The 22,651-nt window shown below is 43.4% G+C and overlaps 1 protein-coding gene across 2 annotated transcripts in view; it reads right to left on the bottom strand.

Moving 5' to 3' along the window:
- The window catches only part of CTPS2 (CTP synthase 2), a 1,454,337-nt gene that overhangs the window by 622,979 nt on the left and 808,707 nt on the right, over positions 1–22,651 (bottom strand). For both annotated transcript variants that reach the window (XM_086934328.1, XM_086934329.1), the window contains exon 13: positions 10,669–10,712. In XM_086934328.1, the coding sequence (XP_086790454.1) occupies positions 10,669–10,712 (44 nt within the window). The remainder of the gene's footprint in view (positions 1–10,668; positions 10,713–22,651) is intronic.

The raw sequence follows: 22,651 nt of genomic DNA, 5'->3' as shown, positions 1-22,651 counted from the left end.
TTGCTGGAAGACTTGGGACGGCATCAAAATACTACAAAATACATTCTGCAGCATACATAGAAAAAGGAAAATGCCTCTGAGGTTTGTTTTTGTGTACGAAAGTGCCTCTTCCTGCACAAAAACATTCTTGCCCGTAACCCAGAAACCCTTGCGCCATGGCATAATGGAGCCCACGTTAGCACTAGGCAACCACAAGGGCGCCAGCACAATAAAATGACATGAATGCACGTATTAGGCTAAATACGGTGCATTACTGCCCTTTCACACAGCACAACGCAGCAAAGTGGGTGGCTGCACTGGATGTATGTCGTTACAACGCATACTTTTACTCCGCATACCATTACAACGCGGTTTTTACAACGCATACCATTACAACGCATAGCGCTTTGAGGTGCTGGATAGTGGTAAGTATAATTTACTATTCTAACTCCAGTCCCCGTGGACCCTAGGGAAGGTGTTGGATAGTAAATTAAACTTACCTCTTATCCTAGAGCGCCCCCCAGCGCAATGCGTTGTAATGTCATGCGTTGTAATGCCTGCGTTGTAATGGTAGTGCGGAGTAAAAGTTGCGTTGTAACGGGTGTATACCGGCTGCACTGCATGAAATCTTGGTAGATGAGGCCCAGAGTTCTCTGTTTGTAAAATACAATCTTCGAGGGTCAGCAGACACAGGGTGTATGACATGAACTTAATTTTACAGCACACAAAGTGTACCAGTGCCTGTTTTATTCTGTGCTATAAACAGTGCCAAATCTGAGGGGCGTAATTCACGCCAGTGCATAACCTACAGTGCAAGGGGGCTTTTTAGTCAAATTACAGCTATTTACTTAAGCAACTTGTTTAAAAGCTCATTTTTATGGAACAAATATGTTCTGGAAATACCACAGTACAACTTAATAATGCACTAGAAAACATACCAGTGCCAGCATATTTTATACAGCAGATATTACTGTGTGAAAAGGCCAAAAATGCACCTTTTTACCCTGATGGAGAGGTTGCTTTCTTTCCGTAACGTAGTTTCAGATGGACACCTAGGGGAATATTTATCAAGGGTTTGCGCCAGCCTTGCTTCACATAGTGTGCTGCAAGGGCAATGCAACCAGTAAGTAATAATTAAGGAAAGATGCAAGTGTAAAAATTAGTCACTTTTTCGCAGTTGAGTGGTACAAAAGCTGTGCTGCGTCCAGCTGCATCACCGAGGAATTAAGATATGCAATGTAAGCATTCCTGTGCAAATTCTAACGCTATCGTAATGCAGTGGTATTTAACATCATATCACTGCATTAAACATCGTAAAGTAGAGCAACGCAATGATAGAAATGAGTCAGAATTGCCGCGCATCTGCAACCCAAGCATAGGAAATGACGCAATGACTGTAGTACAAAATCCCCACCATCACAATACACTCTGGCAAGCTCAAATAGTTGGCGAGAATTGAAGGGTCCGTGGAGGGTTTCTTCAGCAATTGGAGGACAGCTGTACATTTCCTAGCATCTGAGAGGTGGGGGCATTTAGAATGGGTGTGAGCATGGCACTGATGAGTAGCAGTTCTCTGGAGTAGGCATGGGGTGGTAGAGGCCAGATGGGTCCCCAGAGTGGATGGACTTCATGGTGGTGGCAGTTTCTTCTGAGGTGATGACAGGCTATGTGGCTAGCATCAGTTCTTTGGCTAAGATCAGGAGATGAATGACAAGATCTGTCAGGTCCAGTTGAAGTTTTGAAGTTGCTGTAATTGGGGGTGACTTTGTTGCTGAAGAATTGAGAGAGATTGTTGCAGTAGTCCTGCAAGGGGGTGATGGAGTTAGAGGCAGCCGCTGGTGAGATGAAATCTTTCACAATGGTGAAGATTTCTTTACTTCTGTTGGTGCTACAATGATGCGGGTCACCAGTGCAGCGCATTTGGTGGTCCAGATCATTTGGGAATAGCTTCTTAGGACGGATTTGCATGTTCCTGCCTGCACTGTCCTGGCTCATTCTCCATTAGTGCTCCAGTTGTTTGCCATTGTGCTTAAATAGACTAAGCTCCTCCATATACCAACTGGCCTGCGGTCTAGATGGGCTGTATTGCTGTGTTTGAGGGGGGCCAAGGAGTTGGTGCAGAAGGTGATACAATGTTTGAAATTCCTGATTGCATTGGGGAAGCTGTTGCTGTGTTTGGGTTGGTAGATGATGAAAACAGTGTGTCTGTCCTTGTCAGTGATGCTGTTCCAGTTTTGGCAAACTGAACTGGTGGTGGTGCTTGTGCTTTGGACCGGGACAAAGATGCTGAACTTGATGAAAGCGTGTTCTGTACAAGGAACTGGTGGGGGCTCGTCGACTCAGATGTTGTCAGAGGTGGTGAAAATAGGTCCCAGGTGGTGCTTGGCAATGTGAGTGGGGGGAACATGGCAGCTGCCAGCTAAGCGACTGCAGGTCTTCCATCGGTTGTTTATCCTATTGAGAGGGCTTTCTCTCTCTTTCTCTCTCCCCTCGCTCCCGTTTGCTGCATCATTTGGATGCTCCATTTTCACTCCATTTTCTAGTCTCCGGCCTTCGCTGATTCGAAGCCTGTGTATTCTGCTAATGGTGCTGGAGTCAGGCGGCGTGTCTGTTCGCTGTGAGCCCCGCAGTGGGAGGGTGCCCCTTGGGAGCTGCGTCGCTGCTGTGAAGCTGTCCTCCAGTTCAGGTTGGCAGACAAAGAGCCAGGACTGTGCAGGACGTGTTGGAGGCGTCATGTAACACAGATTCACACGTGAGGCTGCCTACTGGTGAATATGGTGGGGGAAAGACAGGCCCTCTTCCCCTGGAGGCAGGACGTGGTACGTTCTTCCCAATAGTGGAAGTGGGGGCCTGTAGTGATAACTCTGGTTGGGTTACAGCCGCACATCCTGACCTGATTAAAATAAAGGTGACTTTTACAGCAGTTCCTCACAGTGTTTTAGTGGATGGGGTTCCTGTGAGATCTAAGGCAGGAGGAGGGGTCAGGCTTCCCAGCCTATGTTGAAGGGAATTAATTCTCAGATCAGATGCTCCTTACCTACAGGGAAAATCTGCGAATATACACTTAGTACTGGGGGACACTAGTCATTTCTCTACCAGGACTAGCAACATTGACACCAATCCCTCCTGTGAATGATAAAAGTAACACGACCAAGGCCCTGAACAAACCACCTGAACGATCCAGGAAGGAAAAAAGACTTGGAGGGAAGGTGGAACAACATCTATGACGGCGGTAAGTGCCCCAGGGGCAGGGGGGAGAAGGTTATTCACTCAAAAGTGAATCCCATCTTTAAAATCAATTTACAAGGTCCTTGCGTGTCCAGCTCCTGTTTTGGAAGACGTAGGCAGGGATTTCAACTATTAGAATAGAGCAAAGCGTGGGTCCAACTCAAGAGACTAACACAATGATTCTCCCTTGCTCTCCCATTAGGAGGCCCAGATTCCAATATTAGCCATTGGGAGGAGCCCCTGAATAACCACCTCAATGCCTAACTCAACATCAAATAGGTTCAATGCCTTGGAGGCAGGCAATGAGGATAATCAGGATGATCAGGAGAAGTCCTCCCAGTTAGACCCAGATACCATTCACCCACTTCCGGCGGTTTCAAAAATCTCTGGCTGACATCTTTTTGGCCCTCAAGGAGGAGATGAAGAGCAGATTCCCGATCTCCAAGCAGAATCAGGTTGCAATACGGGGTTCCTGTGCAGCCTTAGTTCAGAAACTTGAAGTCTCTGCAAGAACTGATATGTTGGAGCAGAAGATCCCTAATGTAAAGCAGGCCATAGATATGAGTTGTGCAGATGTGAGCCGGTTAGTCATGTAAAATAAGGAGATGAAACACGATCTAGAACGCCTTGAAAAACATTAGCGAAGGAACAATCTTAGACTTATCTATGTTCCTGAAACCGCAGAAGACTCGGACATCAAGGACTTTGTGTTTTTCGTTGTTGCAGGACACGGCTGTAACGAATCAGTCGGATAGCGATCTTTCCTCCGACATCCAGCAGGTACATCGGGATCGTTTTAAGTGGAACCCAGCAAGGCAGAAGCGGAGGAGGATTTTAATCAATATTCTCAAGTATACTACTAAGGAGGCGATTCCCTCTACAGTGTTAAATGAAGGCTCTTTTTCTGCTGGGTCCTATTCGTTTTCAATAAGATCAGATGTTTGCCATGTTACCGCCCAGGAAACAGTGGGGAATGAGGAAAAGGATGGAGGAGTTGCATAAACTCAGTGCCAAAGCTCAGTTAAAATTCCTGGCCTCGCTCCGAACAATGTGAAATAATCAGATGTGTACACTGTTCAGTTGAGGATGTAGATGGTCTGATTGAGGAAATCAGGAAGGGAGCAGGCACGTAGGTGGGAGAGATGGCAAGAGGGTAGGCCCAACACAATGTGTTTCATTGTTTTACCAATGAGAGAAGACTGTTAGGTTTTATGCCTATATTGTCAGGGAGGTTTCCCCAAGGGGGGGTGGGGGTAGGGCACAGGGGTTGGGTGGGGGGCGTAAGGGTGGTTGGGCTTAGGTGCAAGCATAGGCGGAGATTGGTAATGAAATACCTAGAGGAGAGGAGAGCGCATATATGTCTGATCCAAGAAACCCACTTAGACACCTATAAAGGTCGAGCTGCATTTTCAGAATACCCCTGGATAAAGTTTTTTCTACTTTCAGAGCACGCAGTGTATTGCAGGGGTGTTGCTATTTTAATAAAATGGGTGGGGGGGGCTGCATTATTAAATCCTTCAAGTTGATCAATCAAAGAGGTGGATAATTGATACTTTAGATTGTGGAGGGGAAGAGCTAGGGTGTACTGTTTTTTATGGGTCCAACATTGACGATCCCTCCTATCTATCTATTCTTGAACTGAATTTATTGGAAGTTACAACTCCTATCATAGTTGGGGAGATTTTAAAGTTTTATTGGACCTTGTACATGACAGGTCTAATAAAAGATGTCATGATAATGCCCCTCAGGTGTGCCAGACACTAATTAATATGAGTTGTCCCTGTTAGATGTGGAGGTATAAGATGGGAGCCAGACAAGGCTTTACCTTTCACAGTAAAAAGTATGAACATTTCTCAAGGTTAGATTACCTCTTTGCAGACAGGGCCATCATTGAAGCAATAACCACTGTAAATATCCTCCCAGGTCATATCTTGGATCACGCCGTGATCAGTTTTTACCTAGTTGGTTACAGCAGGACCCCCACGCCAAGATGGACACTAAAAAGGGCTATCCGCACAGACTCTGAGATGAGAGAGGTAATAAATCGGGCATGCATGGCTTACTTTGAGGGCAATATTGGATCTACCACCCTAGATGTTGTATGGGATGCCTTTAAGGCACATATCAGAGGGGTGCTACAAAAGCTGTCCTATGTCAAAAATAAGGCTGAACGTCTAAGTTTAAAAGATATGGAGGACAAAGTGGGTTCATTGGAGGCTGATCTGCTTCGGGCCCGTTCGGGGTCTGTCGCTGCAAGGGAGCAGATACATAGACTTCTAGAAGATGTGAGGCAAGACTATAGGATTAAAATAGACCAAAAGTGTAGAGCACAGTGGTATGCCAGGTGTATGCAGAACTTTGAGTATGGGGACAAGGCTGCTGCATTGTTGGTCTGGAAAGCTAGGGCAGATAGATCTAGGAATCTCATCAGTCAATTAGTTGTGAATAACAGAGGGGAGGTCATGCAAACCTGGCTAGTCTCTTTATTACACTTAAACAAAAAAAGAGAGGTCAGGTCAGTCTTAGAACTGCCACAAACCTGGAGCAAAGTTGAGAAAAGTCACACACTCACTCAAGTTGAGTAGGAAGGCCCTCACACACCGACCTAGTCAGTGTCATGCTTCATCACTGGGCCCCACCAAAGAGGCCGAGTGCCTCTTTGGTGTGCTGGGACGCCAGAAAGACTGCGGAGCTGGTTGTGTGGAAAGGGCGTGACGTGAAGGTTACTACAATTAAAAGTGCCTAAAAGGGTATCAAGAAAAAATTATTTTAATGAGTGATCCCTAAGACACAGGTGAAGAGTATTTATGTGTCTGAATTTACGTGCCAAGTTTTTAGGATTGGTTAAATTCAGCTAAATACAATAAGTCAGTCAACATGTTTCTGCCATACGGGTGGTTTCAGTTTACCAAGGCATTCATCAGGACTATACCCCGGCGGTATGGACTCTCTAATCGTCCACACTAACCTGGGGGCGTGAAAGTGAAAAATAAAAAGGGTGAAAAAAGTGCTTAAAAAATTAGAAGAGCAGAACGCTCATTCTAAAGAAAAAGAACTCCGAATTCAGGAGTGTCTCAGCACCTGTAAAGTGAAAATACACAGACAAACATACAAAGACATACAAATAATTAATATACGCCATTGCGATTGATCATAGTGCTCCATAGTTGGTGGCAAACAATGGTGTGCCCACAGTAGACGCTATTTTTAGCACCATCCAAGTAGCCCTGTGGGGATGATAGCGATTAACTCTGGGAAGTGAAGTGCTAGAGGTGTTTTATTAAAACTACAACTGTAGATGTGGGGTTAAAAACACGATGTAACTTCTCCTTAAGGAGGGATCAATGGACCAAAGGTCTGTGACCCCCCTAAGATGGTAATTTGGGTGATATCTCACTTTAAAACAGGGCGCTACTTGCACCATGGGTCTCGGGAGGGGGGTTGGAGCGCACCTGGCACATCCTGAAAAGAAAGAGGTTTGAATGTAAATGCTTCCAAAGCAGGTGGTACTTAGCTCGTTATAGTGGGATACCAGTAGTCCTGTGTCCAAAGTACACTCACGCCCTAAGCGCTCGCACCCCGCTCTGAACCTTTGTATCACCTCAGAACCGGACCCCGACGATGGTAAACGGGGCCGGTGAATGAGCATAAATGTGTTGTTGCTGCCGAGCGCGTAGTTCCGGGTGGGCGTGTCCCTCCCAAACGAGGCTTAAGACGCACACGCCCAGACTGAGGAGGCGCGGCCCGTCTCCAAAGCGAGGCTTGGAAGCGGGAACCTATCGGGGCCATGCCAGGATTTTAGCCGGTGGACTCCTGTAATTATGAGGCTGTATTTTAACAGTACATTGCGGTGTCATGCAGACAACGAGGGCATTTTGGAAAAGAGGTTGCCAAAGGTGTATGATGGCAATAGGTACTTTGTGCGGATTTACAGCCCTGTGTGTGCTGAATTACTGATGTACTCCCTCAGCAGGGTTGCTCCTGCTTATTTGCGCGGAGTGGGAAAGCGAGGGTAATATTGAGGAATTCCTAGGAAGGAATGTCCTTACAGAGGGGTACATGGAAAGGGAAAAAGAAAGAAGACGCACATGTATTCAGAAATTAGGCACATGTTACTAGAATTATTGACATTAATTTAAGGACCCAAGCTATTAGGTTCATGAGAGGACAGTGTTCCACAGGATGTCGTCGTTGAGGCCGAGAGAGTGTCCTTGAATCTCCCTACCTCTCCCTTTGTTGTAATATAGTCTCTTTATTATCCACACTATATAAGGCAGAGATCTCTCCTAGGTCAGAGCTTCTTAAGGCCTGGCTGGATAAGATACAATTGCCTAGTTTAACAACGTTGAGTCATGAGACACTTGAGGCTCCCATGAGTAAGGAGGAGATCTGATTAAGTCTCACTAAAAGTAGGAATGGTAAAGCTGCAGGTACTGATGCCCTTCCCAATGAAATGTATAATCTTTAAAAAAAGGAGATGATACAGATTTTGGAAACCCTGTTCAATTTGATATATAGACAGGGCGGACATGTCCCTAGATCTTGGAAAGAGGCTACAATAGTCCTTATTCTGAAACCGGCCAAAGACCCCACTATGGCTGACTCTTATAGGCCAATCTCCCTGCTGGATGCGGACTATAAGATCTTTATGAGTATTTTAGCGGGGAGATTGGCTAAGTTTGCTTCACAGTTAATACATCCAGACCAGAAGGGTTTTATCCCGAAGATGCATATACAGGAGTAGACTCAACAGCTCATTGGTACCATAGATCTTGCAATTGAACGCTCAGCCCCCTTGGCCGTAGTTGCCTTGGATGCTGCTAAAGCCTTTGATCAAGTGTGTTGGGCGTTCCTTTGGGAGGTCATGAAAGTAATGGGATTCGGCCCTAATGTTTGATATACACATAAGGCGGCCTATGAGGGTGCGTCGTCTAGGATTCTCCTTAATGGCGCATTGACTTCCAGCTTCAGTATAAAGAGGGACTCGGTAGGGTTGCCCTCTTTTACCATGTCTATTCAATATATATATGGAACCTCTGGCTCAACTGCTGAAATCTAATGTTTACATAGTTCCTTTTAGTAAGGTCGCGCTCTACACCGACAACCTATTCATTTATAAGGCTGACCCTGTTATATCCATTCCGAGGGTGGAACATCTTTTAGCGGAATTTGGCTCCCTTTCTGGCTATTCAGTAAATACCTCTAAAACTGAGAAAATGTGTGTTGGAATGTTAAGGACTAAGATGGGAAAGTGAGCCCCAATTTTAGATATCTGGGAATCTCAATAGTAGATGAAATAGATGAGATTCTGTAGCTTAATCTACAAAGGGTTGGTAGAGAAATTGACTATCTATTAGCTAACTGGAGAAACCTCCTGTTAACTATTTTTGGACGTGTACATTTAATAAAAATGGTCATCCTATCTCAATTGACTTACCTCTCCAACGCCATTCCCCTGGGGTTTCCAAAGTAAGGCGTCAACAGGATTCAGGGGAAGGTCATAGATGTTATATGGACCCATAAACGCGCTAGGCACGCCTAAAAAAACGTTGTTGTAGGCTCGACAAAGGAGGATTGGCCCTGCCCAATTTTAATTTGTATTGTGCCGTTTTCCAATTTAAAAACATTTGGATGCTGCTGGCGAAGTCTGACGACTCCACTTGGGGGAATCTCCTTGGGGAGATGGTGAGGCAGTGGAGCATGGAGGGATTCCTGTATAAGTTTGGTGCCCCCAGGTTCTTCAAGAAAGTTTGATTAAAAGTATTAAGATCTGCTCTAAATTTATGGTATAAGGTTAGGAGAAGGGGGGACTTGGGTTACTGTTCAGACTGGCTCCAGTTTGGGAATCGCCGGCACCCTCTTATGCTTAAAACGTGGCCTAAGTCTACCACTTAGAAGGGCGGGTATTACAACATGGATAATCTGGGGACATTGGAGGGAGTGTATCCATAGGATGTCTTTAAAGCAAAGACTGGAAACGACCTGTCTAGATTTAAGTTTATTCAACTGTCCTCCTGGTTCGTGGCCTCAAAAAAGGAAATTGAGGGTGACTGGGAGCTGGGAGCTGGAGCTCTTTCTCCAAGACATAAGACCTCAGAGTAAGGAGGTTGCAAGGTGGTATGAGAAGCTTTTGGAGGTCGAGGAAAAGAAGCTAGGACCTCCTTACTTAGTCTGGAGTGGAACTTTTCATGTGGGAGATATTAAAACGGTTTGCAATAACTCCCTGAAGCTCCTTGTCACACCAGCCAACCTGAAGAGAAACCACTTTTGTACCATTAATCATCTGTACTGAACTCCATCTAAAATTACAAAGTTTGCTCCTCATCCTCCCCCAAGTGTGTAAGGTGTGACTGTTTAAAGCCAAGGATGCTCACATCTTCTTTGAATGCCCCAAGGTGAGTGATTAATGGGGAGGAATAGAACTCGCCCTAAATGGTATCTTTGGCAGGAAGATCAACATAAACACAATGCTAGTTCTTCCTGGATGGGATGAGAAAATAAGCAAGTTGTTGAGGAGACCACATATGGGGTTGCTCTTTTATCTGATTATAATTGCTAGAAGTGAAATATGAATGAAATGGAGAGACCCTCTACCTCCGAAAGGGGACGATTGGGTTAAGGCAGCCATCAAAGTCTGGCGAATTTGATCAGGGCATGGAAAAGGGCCTCACCCCAGATATATGGACTGACTTTTCAAATTGGTGCAGCTCTTTAGATATCGATTACTCATTCCATTGATTACACCAAGGCACCGACAAAGGTGATGGTCCAGTATGGTACCAGGACCTGGGTGAATGCAGCGGGCGGAGAGGTTGATGGTGCGGTTTATTGCAGACCTCTTCTAGTGATATGAGGATAACAAAAAAAATTGAGTGGGTCCCTTTAATTGTTGGGTGAAACCCAGTTTTCCATGGTCTTCGATGAGTGTTTTTGAGTTGGAGTCAATGTGGTGGTCCAGGTGGAAATTGAGGTCTCCAAGTAGGATGTAATTGCTAATATCAAGGGTGACCAATGCGACAAAGCCTATAAGTATCCTTCCCAGGACTTATTTTAAATGATGAGCAGATAATTGTTGCTCACACTTGAGGTTTGTTACGTACCGCACATCCAACCATGCTTTTCTCTGCCTCAATGTGTCTATTGTCATCCCCAGTCAAGGCAATTCAAATGTCTTTGCACCAGTGGCCTATGTGGAGAAGTTTAATCCCAGTAGTGGCCACAGAACCCTTTATTGCACTTGGATTTTGGGGAAACAGGCTGCTAAGTAAATCAGGTTAAGTTACACTTTGTCAGTCTTCATTTTCAACTTCCTCTAGTGCAGTCTCAGACTGCTGAAATATACCCTATTCACAGTCAAAACATTCCAGTAAACAATGAATGCACGAATTGTGGTGGTTTAGACACAATACTGTTGACAATTGACTGCAAGATTATAGCCCCATACCCGAAAATTTCACTTACCACAGGATATCTTGTATTTGGTTCAAACTCTGTTGAATTTGCATCTATAATTAATGAAAAAATAATGTGCAGTCAACAAATAACAGATGATACACATTATATAAATCAATGTAAAAAGCAATTATTTGTTATTGATTGAATCATCAGTATATATGGAAAACTAAACAGCTTTTAATGAGATGTACACTTTTTCAGGAACAAATATATGTTGCTCCTTCAACTATTGTTTCGAATGCCCATTTAGCAATACTAAATCTTTCAATTTCAACAGATTCATAACAATTTTCTTCATAGGTTGCACTATTTTGTGAATTGCCTTCAATCTCAGGTTGTCAAACAGTAAGTGAGATCAGAGATTTACAGGAAGTAAAAAATGTCAGATCCATTAACATGAATACAAGAAAGCATTTATATTTTTTCTACTTTCCTCCAGCAAGCTTAAACATCTTGCAATCCTGTTCCCAAAAAAATAGTCTCCTATTCATGTACATTATGCCCTATCACTTCTTCATAGTGAATATCTTGTGATATTGTCTTCCTATTCTTCTTCAGTGTTAATATATCACGAGTCCCCCAGACTGTGAAATATTTACTTGGCAAAAACTCGACTTTCCAATCCAACTAGTATTAGTACTGCTGCTGCTACTGTGCAACTACAAGGAGTCCAACTAGTGGACCACCAAACCCATGGTGGCAGTGCAGCAACCGCTACACCAGCGGTCCAACCACCTTATTAAGACTTTGGCAGTCGGATCACCATAGGACCGCTGTTACTGCCAGGGATCCCTTATTCCTGGTGGCCTTGCCATGGTCTGAGGCCACAATATGCTGGCAGTGCAGCTGCTGCACAGCTAAGCATGTTATGAGTTTACTGAATGCTCTCCTTTTCATGGCGGTGAGCCCATCATGAATAGGGTGGTGGTGAGGAAACTAAGGGGGCCCTACAGGGGGTGTATTTAGTGGGGCAGATGGTGTGCCCCACTGTCTTTCTACACCCCCAGTTCCTGCATGGCATGGAATTGCCACAGTGGTGCCTTTCTAAGGCTCTCCTATGAGCCTTTGAAAGGCAGCGCTAAGGGCCTGCCACTGCTGGACCACCCGCCCAAGATTACAACTTGTAATCTGGAGGACGGTGGAGTTTGGGTAGGTGGTGTGCCACCCCGCTCCCACACTGCCAAATTCATAATCAGATCCTAAGTCTTCATACCATTCAGACTTGCTACAATGGTGCAATGCCGGGCTACTGACAAAAGATGAATACCTATTTCTGAAGAATGATTTCCCTACCCTACCAATTACCTCATCTCATAAATGGATAAGAATGCTGATTCATCCCCAGGAAGACCTATTATCAGCAAATGGGTGGTTATTCGAGAGCACCTCTAAATAAGTTAATTATTTCTTACAGAAATATGTACACAACCTATCTTCTTACATCAAGGATACACGTTGCTTTTTGAGAAGGATTTATGATGCGCATTGAGGACAGTACTTTGTATTAATGACTTTGGATATAATATCATTGTATACTAGCATAGCCCATACTGATGGGCTCAAGGCTGTTGAATATTTTCTTAGTGCTAGACCTCTAACACTGCTAACTTATTTATTTTTATTTCATTTTAGGAGTGTTATATAGCGCTAGCTGGACCCGAGGGTATCAGAGCGCTTAACAACATGTACAGTCAGATGCAGTTATGCGGTACAGATATTATGATAGTCCATGGAGGATCGAGCCGGATATAGTTCAGATAGGAGCGCGGGCAAGCGTGGAGCGGGTAGGGTGACGATCCTTCTGGACGAGCGTCTAAACCGATTCTATACTTAGCCAGGTCGGAGAGACCGAGAGGTTTCCTGGGTCCAATTCAAAGTTCACCGTCAAGAGAATATGGAAAGATGGAGAGCCGTGACAGGAGCAACCTTGTAATTTATCGTTTCGCTCGAGAGCGGTCTAGGAAGAGGACTTTGAGCAGGTTCTTGAATTTATGTTATGTTATCCTGCATTTCTAAAGCGCACAGTTGCTCAGAGTATCCCGGCGAATTTAGGGAATGAGGGGATCGTTCTGATGTGGGGGGGATGGAGTTCCAGATTTTAGGGGCGTCACCAGCGAAAGATTTGGCTGTGGTATTTTGCTTGCGAGTTTTCAGGGGGATGAGCAATAGAGTGTTGGAGCTCCTGATTTTCCTGGACTGCCGGCTCTTTTGAGTTTAGCGGCTAAGTATTCCGGTTTGCCTGTGTGTAGGGCTTTATGCGTGAGGTAAGCTGTTCTAAAGCTGGCTCGAAGATCCATTGGAAGCCATTTAAGTTCCCTGAGTGCAGGAGAGATGTGGTATATTTTCTTAGTTCCTGTGACCATCCTTTCTGCAGCATTGAAGGTTGTTTTTAGGGGTGCTAGGTGAGATTTTGCTGTTCCGGTCAGAGCTGCGATCCCATAGTCGATTCTGGAGAGCACCAGGGCTTGCATGGCTTGTTGGAGATGTTTAGGAGGAAAGAAGGGTTTTATTTTATATAGTAGTTTCAGGTTGAGAAAGGCACTTTTGGTGGATCTCGAAATGTGTTTTTTCAAGTTCAGTTTCGGGTCTAGGGTAAAACCTAGACATTTTACAGAGTCCGCTGGGGTGAGGGTACCATTGAGGACATCGATGGCTTTCAGCCATTCTTCATTTGGGGGTTTTCGTCTCTGTTGGAGATGACTAGTACTTCAGTTTTCTCTTGGTTGAGTTTCAGGTGGTTGATTGTGAGCCAGTGTTGCACCTCCCTGAGCGTGGTATTTAATCTTCGGATGTCGTTGATGGAGGTGGTTTCCAGATAAAGTTGCGTATCGTCTGCATATAGGTGGAAAGGTATGTTGGAGTTCTTGAGCAGTGTGGTAAGTGGTTCCATGTAGATATTGAAAAGCTGGGGGGAGAGCATTGACCCTTGGGGGAGACCTCTATTAACAGGTTGGAGATCGGACTCGAAGGTTTTGATTTTTATTCTTTGTGAGCGGTTGTGAAGAAAAGAGGAGAACCAGTGGAGGACTGTCTCTTCAAGACCGGCTCTTTCTTGGAGGACCTTAAGGAGCAGAGAGTGATTAACTGTATCGAACGCAGCCGATAAGTCTAGGAGGATGAGAAGGCAGCATTGATCCGAATCCAGTGACTTGTGGAGATCTTCTAGGACATTGATGATTGCCGTTTCTGTGCTGCAGCCTTTTCTGAAGCCAGATTGATGGGGATCTAGGAGATTGATGTTATCCAGGTGATGAGTCAGCTGAAGGAGTACACATCTTTCCAGGATTTTGGACAGAAGGGGTAAGTTTGATACAGGTCTAAAGTTGTTCATATCTTCTGTGTCCAGTCCAGTTTTTTTCAGTAGTGGTGTGACTTGGCCAACTTTGAGACAGTCTGGTACAATTCCAGAGCTCAGAGAGCTGTTAATGATCTTGCACCATATCGGTGCTAGGGTGTGCTTCAGGTCCTTGACCTTACATGGGGGCAGTTGGTCTTGAGCATGGGATGACGGATTAGCCGTGGAGATTAGATTGACTATTTCTGCTTCCTGAATAGGGATGAAGGAGGACCATTGTTTTGGAGAGTTCACGGCGGCAACATCCTTAGTTTAGATTAGCTTTGGCTTTAGATTTGCGCCAAGTGAGAGGTCGATCTTGTCGATTTTGTCCTTGAAGGAGACGGCGAAGTTGTCGCATTGTTCTTTCGATGCCAGTATTGAGGAAGTCGGAGGCTTGGATGTTTGATTCCTGATGATATTGAAGAGTTCTTTGGGACTTTTTTTGCGGTGTTTAGCGCAGAACAGAAGAAAGCTGACTTTTTGTTCTTAATGTGCTTTTTGTAATTCCTGCAGGCTTCATTACGTTGGTCGCGATGGAGGGAGGAGGAATTGTTCCTCCAGGTTCTTTCTGAGGCTAACGTATACACTGATGCTGTAAAGTATGGTACACTGGTGTCTACACAACAAGATTGTAATATTTAATAAACAAGTGTATAGACAAATCAGGGGATCAGCAATGGGCACCTGCTTTGCCCCCAAGTACACTAATTTGCACATGGGCTGGTGGGAGGAGCAGGTGCTCATAGACCAATGTGCTGAGGAATGGGCTTATAATGTGGCTCTGTGGACCTGCTATATTGATGATTTGTTTATTATTTGGAGGGGTTCTACAAGTTCTGCTGGACAATTTGTCAAGAAGATAAATGACAATAGTCTGAATCTGTAATGTTCTATCAGCGCATATGAAATTCATTTTTTGGACTTGACAGCATATGTAAAAAATTGAAGGTTGAACACTAAAGTGTGCATAAAGTCCATAGCCAGCAATACGACATCACATGCCTTGTGTTTCCATCCAGACAAATTAAGATGTAGCATCCCCTAAGCTGAAAATATACACATTAGGCGTAATTGTAGTGATGAGAAGGAGCTGTACAATACACAGAAAGAATTGGCCAATATATTTATCTCAAGGGGATATAAGCAAGAGACCATTCAAAGCTGTTAGTGATAGGGCCAATGCGAGAAAATGGGAGGATCTGTTGTTTTCAAAGAAAGTCCAAAGAAAGAATCTAGGCAATAATATTAAAATGAATACAGAATATTGCACAAAACATCATGCAATTAGAAAAATTCTTATCAAACACTGGCATTTAATTAAACATGATCAAAACATTGGGCAAGTCATGCATAACAGGCCACAAATAACCTTTAGAAGAGCCAAGGCTATGAGACAGAAATACGTGAGTAGTAGCCCTAAGATGAAGATTTCAAGAAATTGGCTAACTGATAATAGCGTTTCTTGCAAATGTCACAAATGTAACGTTTGCAAGTATGGTATTAACAAATCTGAGGTGATATTGTCTTTAACCAATACCCCATTTAAGATATGTGGGGCAATCCGATGCAAGAGTTAAAATATAACAGCATGTAGGGGCTATTAAGAACGAGGATCAAAGTTACCCTGTTGCCTGGCATTTTCAGGAAGTTCTTAACTGTAATGACCAACAGGTAAGATATTTTGTGATTGACTCCGTATCTTTGAGAATAAGAGGTGGCAACAGGGAAAAAACTCAGAAGACTAGAAACCTATTATATGTTGGATTTAAATACAAAATACCAGATGGTCTGAACACTGAAGAAGGATTGTATTTCTAATTTTCCTGATTACTGATTGAAATTCACAGCATTTTGCTGTCATTATTTTGACTGCTTGGGTCAAAATGATTATCAATGCAATAAATGTTTCTGTATGCCACAATTGGCTCACTGGTTATCTATTGGGGTCTTATTTTCAAATTAACCAATTAGCTGACTGTAATATGTTTCCGCATAGGTAGTTCGAATATGGTGCCTTGGGCTGCATCACAAAATGCTAATTATAAGGCTTCATGCTATTAGTGGATATATTTTAGGCTGGTGTTCCAATTACAATATGCCTACTAGGGTATAATACTAATCTGTTATGTAGGGGAATGCAATGAATGTATCGGCTGATATATGTGGTCAATTCAGCGCCGCATAAATGTAAATTGTGGAATTGCAATAGTAGCTCCTTTCATTCATTGGAGGAAAATTGATGTGCATTATTTTGATTTATTTTGTTATAAACATGCTCTCCTATAAGCAGTAATTTACATAGTGGGATATTTTTTCTATGTCGGGCCCGACTTAACGATAATGAATTGGAATGGCTGAATAGAGGGTAATAAATTATTTTTGTTTTATTTGTCAATTCTAGTATTTATTAATTATTGCATTAATTTCTTATGTGCACTTTATATTAATGGAGACAGGTTCATTTGAAGCATTTCTTCTTTTTTCAGCGTGCTAATCATGTGATAGCTTAAATAACACTTTTGAAATGACACTTGTTATGTGATCAAGGCCATTGCATTGGCCAAAACGCTTATGTTGGCATAATAAATAGAATTATACACAGCTCTAGCAGTGTTGGGCAGTAAGTTTGTGTTGGCACGACCCTGTATAGGAGGGTGCTCACATCTTGGTCTGGTGTGAGAACTGTATTAGCATGCATGCGGTACAGCAGGGTCTCTAATATAAACATTCTCATTTTATTACTCTTAAATATTTGTGAACCCACGTAGTAATCAAAGTCAAGGGTTCCTTCCATAAGTGCTACTTGTCTCAGCTGCTAATGGCCTATACTCTGAGATGGATTCACAGTAGTTACTGCGTACATTAAAACACATATCTAGAATGGGCAGGTCGCAAATCAGAACAGCTCATTTAACCAAGGACACATACCAGCATATAAATTCATAATCATTCTGACCTGATGACTCACTCGCCCTCACAATGGGTGAGGAGACCATTTGTTAGACAGCAAGACAGCTCAGTGAGTTAAAGCTTGCCTCTGACATCTGTTGTGACCTGCAGGCCATGGGACTGAATTGACTAGTGTCCAATTAGATACTATTAACATCTGTTATTCATAGAGCTTACAAGTGATTGAAGTGCTGTATAAAATGCCATATTACTGTCATCTCCACCTTCCTCAGTAAGGCGAGGTGCACCTTCCCTGCAGTCCCTAGTGGTAACTCAGTAGTGTCCTGAACCTTTTTTATGGTTTGAAGGTAATCAGCAGGGAGGTCACACAGAACCGCTCGCTGGTACATGCTTTATGTTTATGCTTTACGACGCAGTAATGAACGACAAGGCCCTCAACTCGATCCGCTCCTTCCCCTCTGGCAGAATGCAGCGGGTCCGACTCCCCCCTTTCCTTTCGGACCCTACACTGACCACCTGCGGAGTTCCCCGGGGCTCATCCATCAATCAGCCTGACGCTCTTCAATGTCTACATGGCTCCACTCGCCCCCATCTTCAGAACCTACGGACTCAACTTTGTGTCATACGCAGACGACACCTAACTCAAACCGTCCCTATCCAACGAACCCAACACCGCCAGACACAACTTCCGAGACGGCATGGAAGCCGTTGCCAAAGGAATGAAAAATAGCTGCCTACAACTAAACACCAACAAAACAGAAGTACTCATCATGGGCCCAAACTCCGACGCCTGGACAACACTTGTTGGCCCCCGCCCTCAGAAACCCACCATCCCCTACGGACCGCGCACGCAACCTGGGAATCATCCTGGACTCCGAGCTCAAAATGGACCGCCAGATCAACTCCGTCTCGTTTTCCTGCTTCTTCATCCTCCGCCTCCTTCGTAAGACCTACAAACACAGAAAGACAGTCACTCACGCCCTGGTCACCAGCAGACTCGACTACGGCAACGCACTCTACGCCGGAATTAACAAAAACCTCACCCGCAAGCTATAGAACATCCAGAACACCGCTGCAAGACTGGTCCTCAACCTGCCAAAACACTGCCACATCTCCCAGTACCTGCGCACACTCCACTGGCTCCCTGTCGAGGCGAGAATCCCCATCAAGATACTCAACCTACACATACAAGGCCCTCCACAGCACCGGACCAGCATACCTGAACAGCCGACTCAAATTACACGCACCCCAAAGGACCCTACGATCAGCCCAGCTCTCCTACGCCGTAGTCCTGCGCACCAGAAAGACTAGATCAGGAGGCCACTCGTTCTCCTTCCTCGCAGCCAAAGGCTGGAGCACCCTTCCGCTCCACCTCAGACAGACAACATCGCTCTTCATCTTCGCAAGAAACCTCAAAACCTGGCTCTTTTACAGAGCCCCTCTTTAATGAAATGGAACCTGCACCCCTCTAGCCCTCGCACCTTGAGACCCTCATGGGTGAGTAGTCGCGCTCAACAAACTCCTGATTGATTGATTGTTTGGTACAGAGCCAGGAAGCCAGCATGTACCTAGCTGAGGCATAGGTCGTGGGTAGAGTCCAATTCCAATCTAAAGTGCTACTGGCCTATTTCCCTTATTTCATACAGTGGGGTTGTGGCCGTATAAGATGTGACCCCCAGAATATCATCCAGTTACAGCCTACATAGGAAAGGGTAAGGTCCCATTCCTCTTACTCTTCTACTTTTCCTAGGCCAGGTCCATCTTGTAGATGGGATGGGAACCAGGATTACCTGAGGAATCTACCAGATGTTGGTGTGGTTTTATGCCTGACCATGTAGTAGTTAGGTCACCAAGGGTCAAGTCCACCTTTCAGGAGGCGCCTCTCCTGGATTGAGGTCCTTCAGTAGGTAGACCTTCTTTCTCCTACTCTCAATGCTGGGAAAGCAGGACAAGGCTTTGGAAGGCTTCCCAAGAAGCAGGTCACTGACACGCACTCCTGGTCTTAAGAAGAACAGCTTGTCAGAACCTTTCAGAGTACTCATTAACATTCACTTTGGGTATTACTCTGGGTGTACACACTCAATAAGCTTCCAACTTCCAGCAATACAGTAATTCTTGGCCCACTCGAACCATAAATACCCTGTTACTTCACAGATACGTTTGTAAGAAATCCTTCCAAGCTCACTAACATGGCTGCCTCACAGGCTTGTAGAATTGGAGCAACTGTTGCAGATTCACGCAGTTAGGAGGAAGTGACTATAAATATCTACCTCCACTTAGGAGTATTCTGCCACAAGTTCAAGCACATTGTATATACCTGTGAACTTCAGGCCTAAGGCCAGCGTCCTAATTATGGCTGAAGCCCTGGAAAAAGCTGTTGTAGCACACCCTCCTACCATCTTGAATTAAATGAGGTTGCTGATTGACTTCTAATCTGGCTTTTCCATCATCATAACACTGAAGATCACCATTACGGTTAGCAGGGAGGAAGTGCAAGTGATTAGGGTCATGAGTGAGTCTTTTGCAACCTTGAGAACCAAACTATGCAAAATGTTCAAGTTTGTTAAAATTATTTTTGATAATTAGTGTTTTAAATGATGCATAGGGTCATAACCAATGAACTACTGATATTGCACCTGAAAAGGTTTACCCAGGTCACATAGAAGTGTGAATAATGCAATGAATAGTATTGCAACATTTTCGTGATATGTGCTATTATTATTTTTAATGGGTGTAGTTTCTAGTGCTCTATTCAACTTCTCCTAATCATCTCCCCTCCCAATCAATTTCCCCCTGCTAAGCCATCTCTCCTCTTGTTTCTGTGGAACATCAAGTGAATGATGTCAAAGTATTAGCAATATACATTTTCTAGAAAATATATATTGTGAAGAAGCATTTGATTTGTATTAAACATTTTCGGAGTGCAGTTGCTGAGGAAGGTACAAAAATATTTATTTTACTTTAAGAAATGGGCTAGTGCTAAATAATTGCATAGTTTTTAATTACTACATTGTTGTTTCTGATTTGCCAATGCAACCTTAACCATGATCAATCCATCCTGAATTTGCAGAATCTATTGATAGCTTGTGTGATTTGTCTGTAAAACCATTGGGGTTCTATCTTTCCTGGGATTCTTTTACCATTTTCCTTGTAAGCAACATGTAATGCTGTCAGTGCCTTTTATGAGTTGATACTTATAACTTTTGCCTAGATTTTGACTAACTAGGGATTATGTTGTTTTATGATTTTAACATTTATCTGTACTTCTATAAATGGGCATTATGCAAAAATTCATACATTTTTCTCTGTACCACATTTTGACTATTCTGTAATAAATATACGTTTTGCTCAATTTGTGATCTAGAACTCAGTCCTTTATTCTTTACTTTGTTAACCTCTGCCTAATTGTGTTTTCCTGATGAGGAGTGTAGCCTCTAACTGCTGGACCAACTGGGGACATTGGAGACAAATTATTTTTGGTATATATTGGCGTGATCAAATATTGGGGTTCAGATGATTTTTGGGGTTGGCTCCCAAAGCATACTTTTATCACTTGAACATTGCATTCTATTTTGGCAGCTGAGAAAGTCTATGGACATTAACGGTACTGCACTGAAATAAAGGATGGTTCTCCACTATAACCCTCACGGTGGGAATTAACTACTCATAAATTGAGCCAGATCAGAGGGAAGAGGACGCAGCTCATATGCATCAGTGCAAGGCTCTTGTCACAGCTTATGGATAGGCATTGAAGTAAATGGTTATTTGCCTTCTTTGCGGAAACTCCACATCCTTAGATTTGTAAGTGTTCTGTGCTTAGTCCCATTCAAATGCTGGTCTTCAAAGGGTAATTATGAATTAATTTCAATGATGTAGTTAGTCATGCACACACCAGTTTGTCAATCCATGCACTCACTCAGCAATTCATCCATTTATTATCCATTTACTCACTCTTCCATTCCCCTAGTCATGCACTCACTCACCTCTTCATCCATCTTTCTTTCATTTCCGAACTCACCTTCCCATAACACAATATCAACACGACAATCAATGAAAATGAAACCTTTCACTGAAAAAGCAAGACTTTGTAAATGCTTGGTTAATTCTTGGTATGCCATGAGTATAATATTCTTGTTGTAGTATACAATACAATCTACGCAGGAGTTGTAGGTTTGCAAGCAACAAAAGGTAAACCAGTATATATCGAGTTACTGGTAATGTTATTCAAACTTATCACTGTGACCATTAAGGCACTTTAAGTGTAATTTAAAGTGTGGTAAACACCATAAACCTACATATGTGCGATTTGATCACAATTTTGATTTCTCTGCCCTATTCAGAGTCGGAGGAATCATTTAAGGCCTGCTATAGGCTTTGGCGGACAGAGGTATTTTACTTTCGCTATAGCGACGGTCCACTGTCAACCAAATTTAGGGATGTCTGCCGGTCCAGGGGACACCTCTAAGCATTGGTCAAAACTACTATGACAGTGTTTCCTGTCAATGTATTAACTGTTTGACTGGCGATACCAACAAACTGACTGTACCGTTCATCAAACTTTTAACTTGTTTAACATTTTCAAAAATAAAATCCAAAAGCAGGATTTTGTTGTTGAAACTGCAAAAAATAATGACTCTCATACCAAGGGCGTTGTAACTCATGAGTTAAGGGTCATTTTCAAGTATTCACTGTCCTTACTGTCAGGTTTTTGTAGTAAGGGGCAGTAAAAACTGACCATTTACGTCCAGCTCTAAATTGGGTAGGAGGTAGAATTGCCAAGCGTCCGATTGCTCTTCCTCTGTCAGGCCGTCAGAGGAGTATGTCACAGAGATACGAAGTATTCTCAGTCACTGACATACTTAAGGTTCAGTTGTAGGCAGGGGAAACCCAATAAACCCTTATAGGCTTGGGCAAAATGCAATTCAAAACAAAAGGTGCTACAAGGGATTTGTTTATAAATTGTTTGGTCTAAGCTCTGAGTTGTACCATAGTAACACACTCAACAGTATCCACAGGATAACGAAATTGCTTTAAATGGATAAATAAATTAATGGAAGGTCAGAAGAAAAACAGAGCAGGGGAATGTTATATTTCAAAAAAATCTTTACTGAAAACAAGTTGTGGGAGATAAATGTACAAATTAATTATAGCAAAAAATCATGAACAAAGATTGACAACAATTTATCTACAGTTCATGACTTAACACATCAGCTCCTTATTGATAAAGAAAAAACAACCCAAAATGATCAATTAAATGTGGTTGTGAATTCGTGTTATGAAACAACATTAGAGGAGTTGATGGAGTGTCGACGTTTCCGTCTCGGTTGCAGATGTCAAGAAGACCATCATCAGGACGATGACTATTAAATTGCTGAACCAAAGACTCCCTTGGGGTAAGAAAGGATGGGCCTCCTTTAGTTGGCTGTCAGATTTTGATGTAACCTCAATAAAGTTCTTGAAAAAAATGCGAACCGCCTCAGTTGGTTGCGTTAGGTGAATGAAAACACCAGGGGTGTGGAACGCTGTTTTATTCTGTGCGTTCTCTTAGTTTGTTGTTCAACACGAGTTAATATATTAGAAGTGTTGGACGTGGATCGAATCTGTTGGTTATTTTTACTGAGGTTTGATACGATACTGATAGCGACTCCTCGATCGGCAAAACGACGTGTCGTGGCTCAATGGTCATTCAGAACCTGACAGATTCGATCCACGTCCAACACTTCTAATATATTAACTCGTGTT

Source organism: Lissotriton vulgaris, chromosome 8 (genome assembly GCF_964263255.1).
Source record: "Lissotriton vulgaris chromosome 8, aLisVul1.2, whole genome shotgun sequence".
Lineage (NCBI taxonomy): Eukaryota > Metazoa > Chordata > Amphibia > Caudata > Salamandridae > Lissotriton > Lissotriton vulgaris.
The sequence above is the reverse complement of the archived record's forward strand: the minus strand, read 5'-3'. Positions and strand labels throughout refer to the sequence as shown.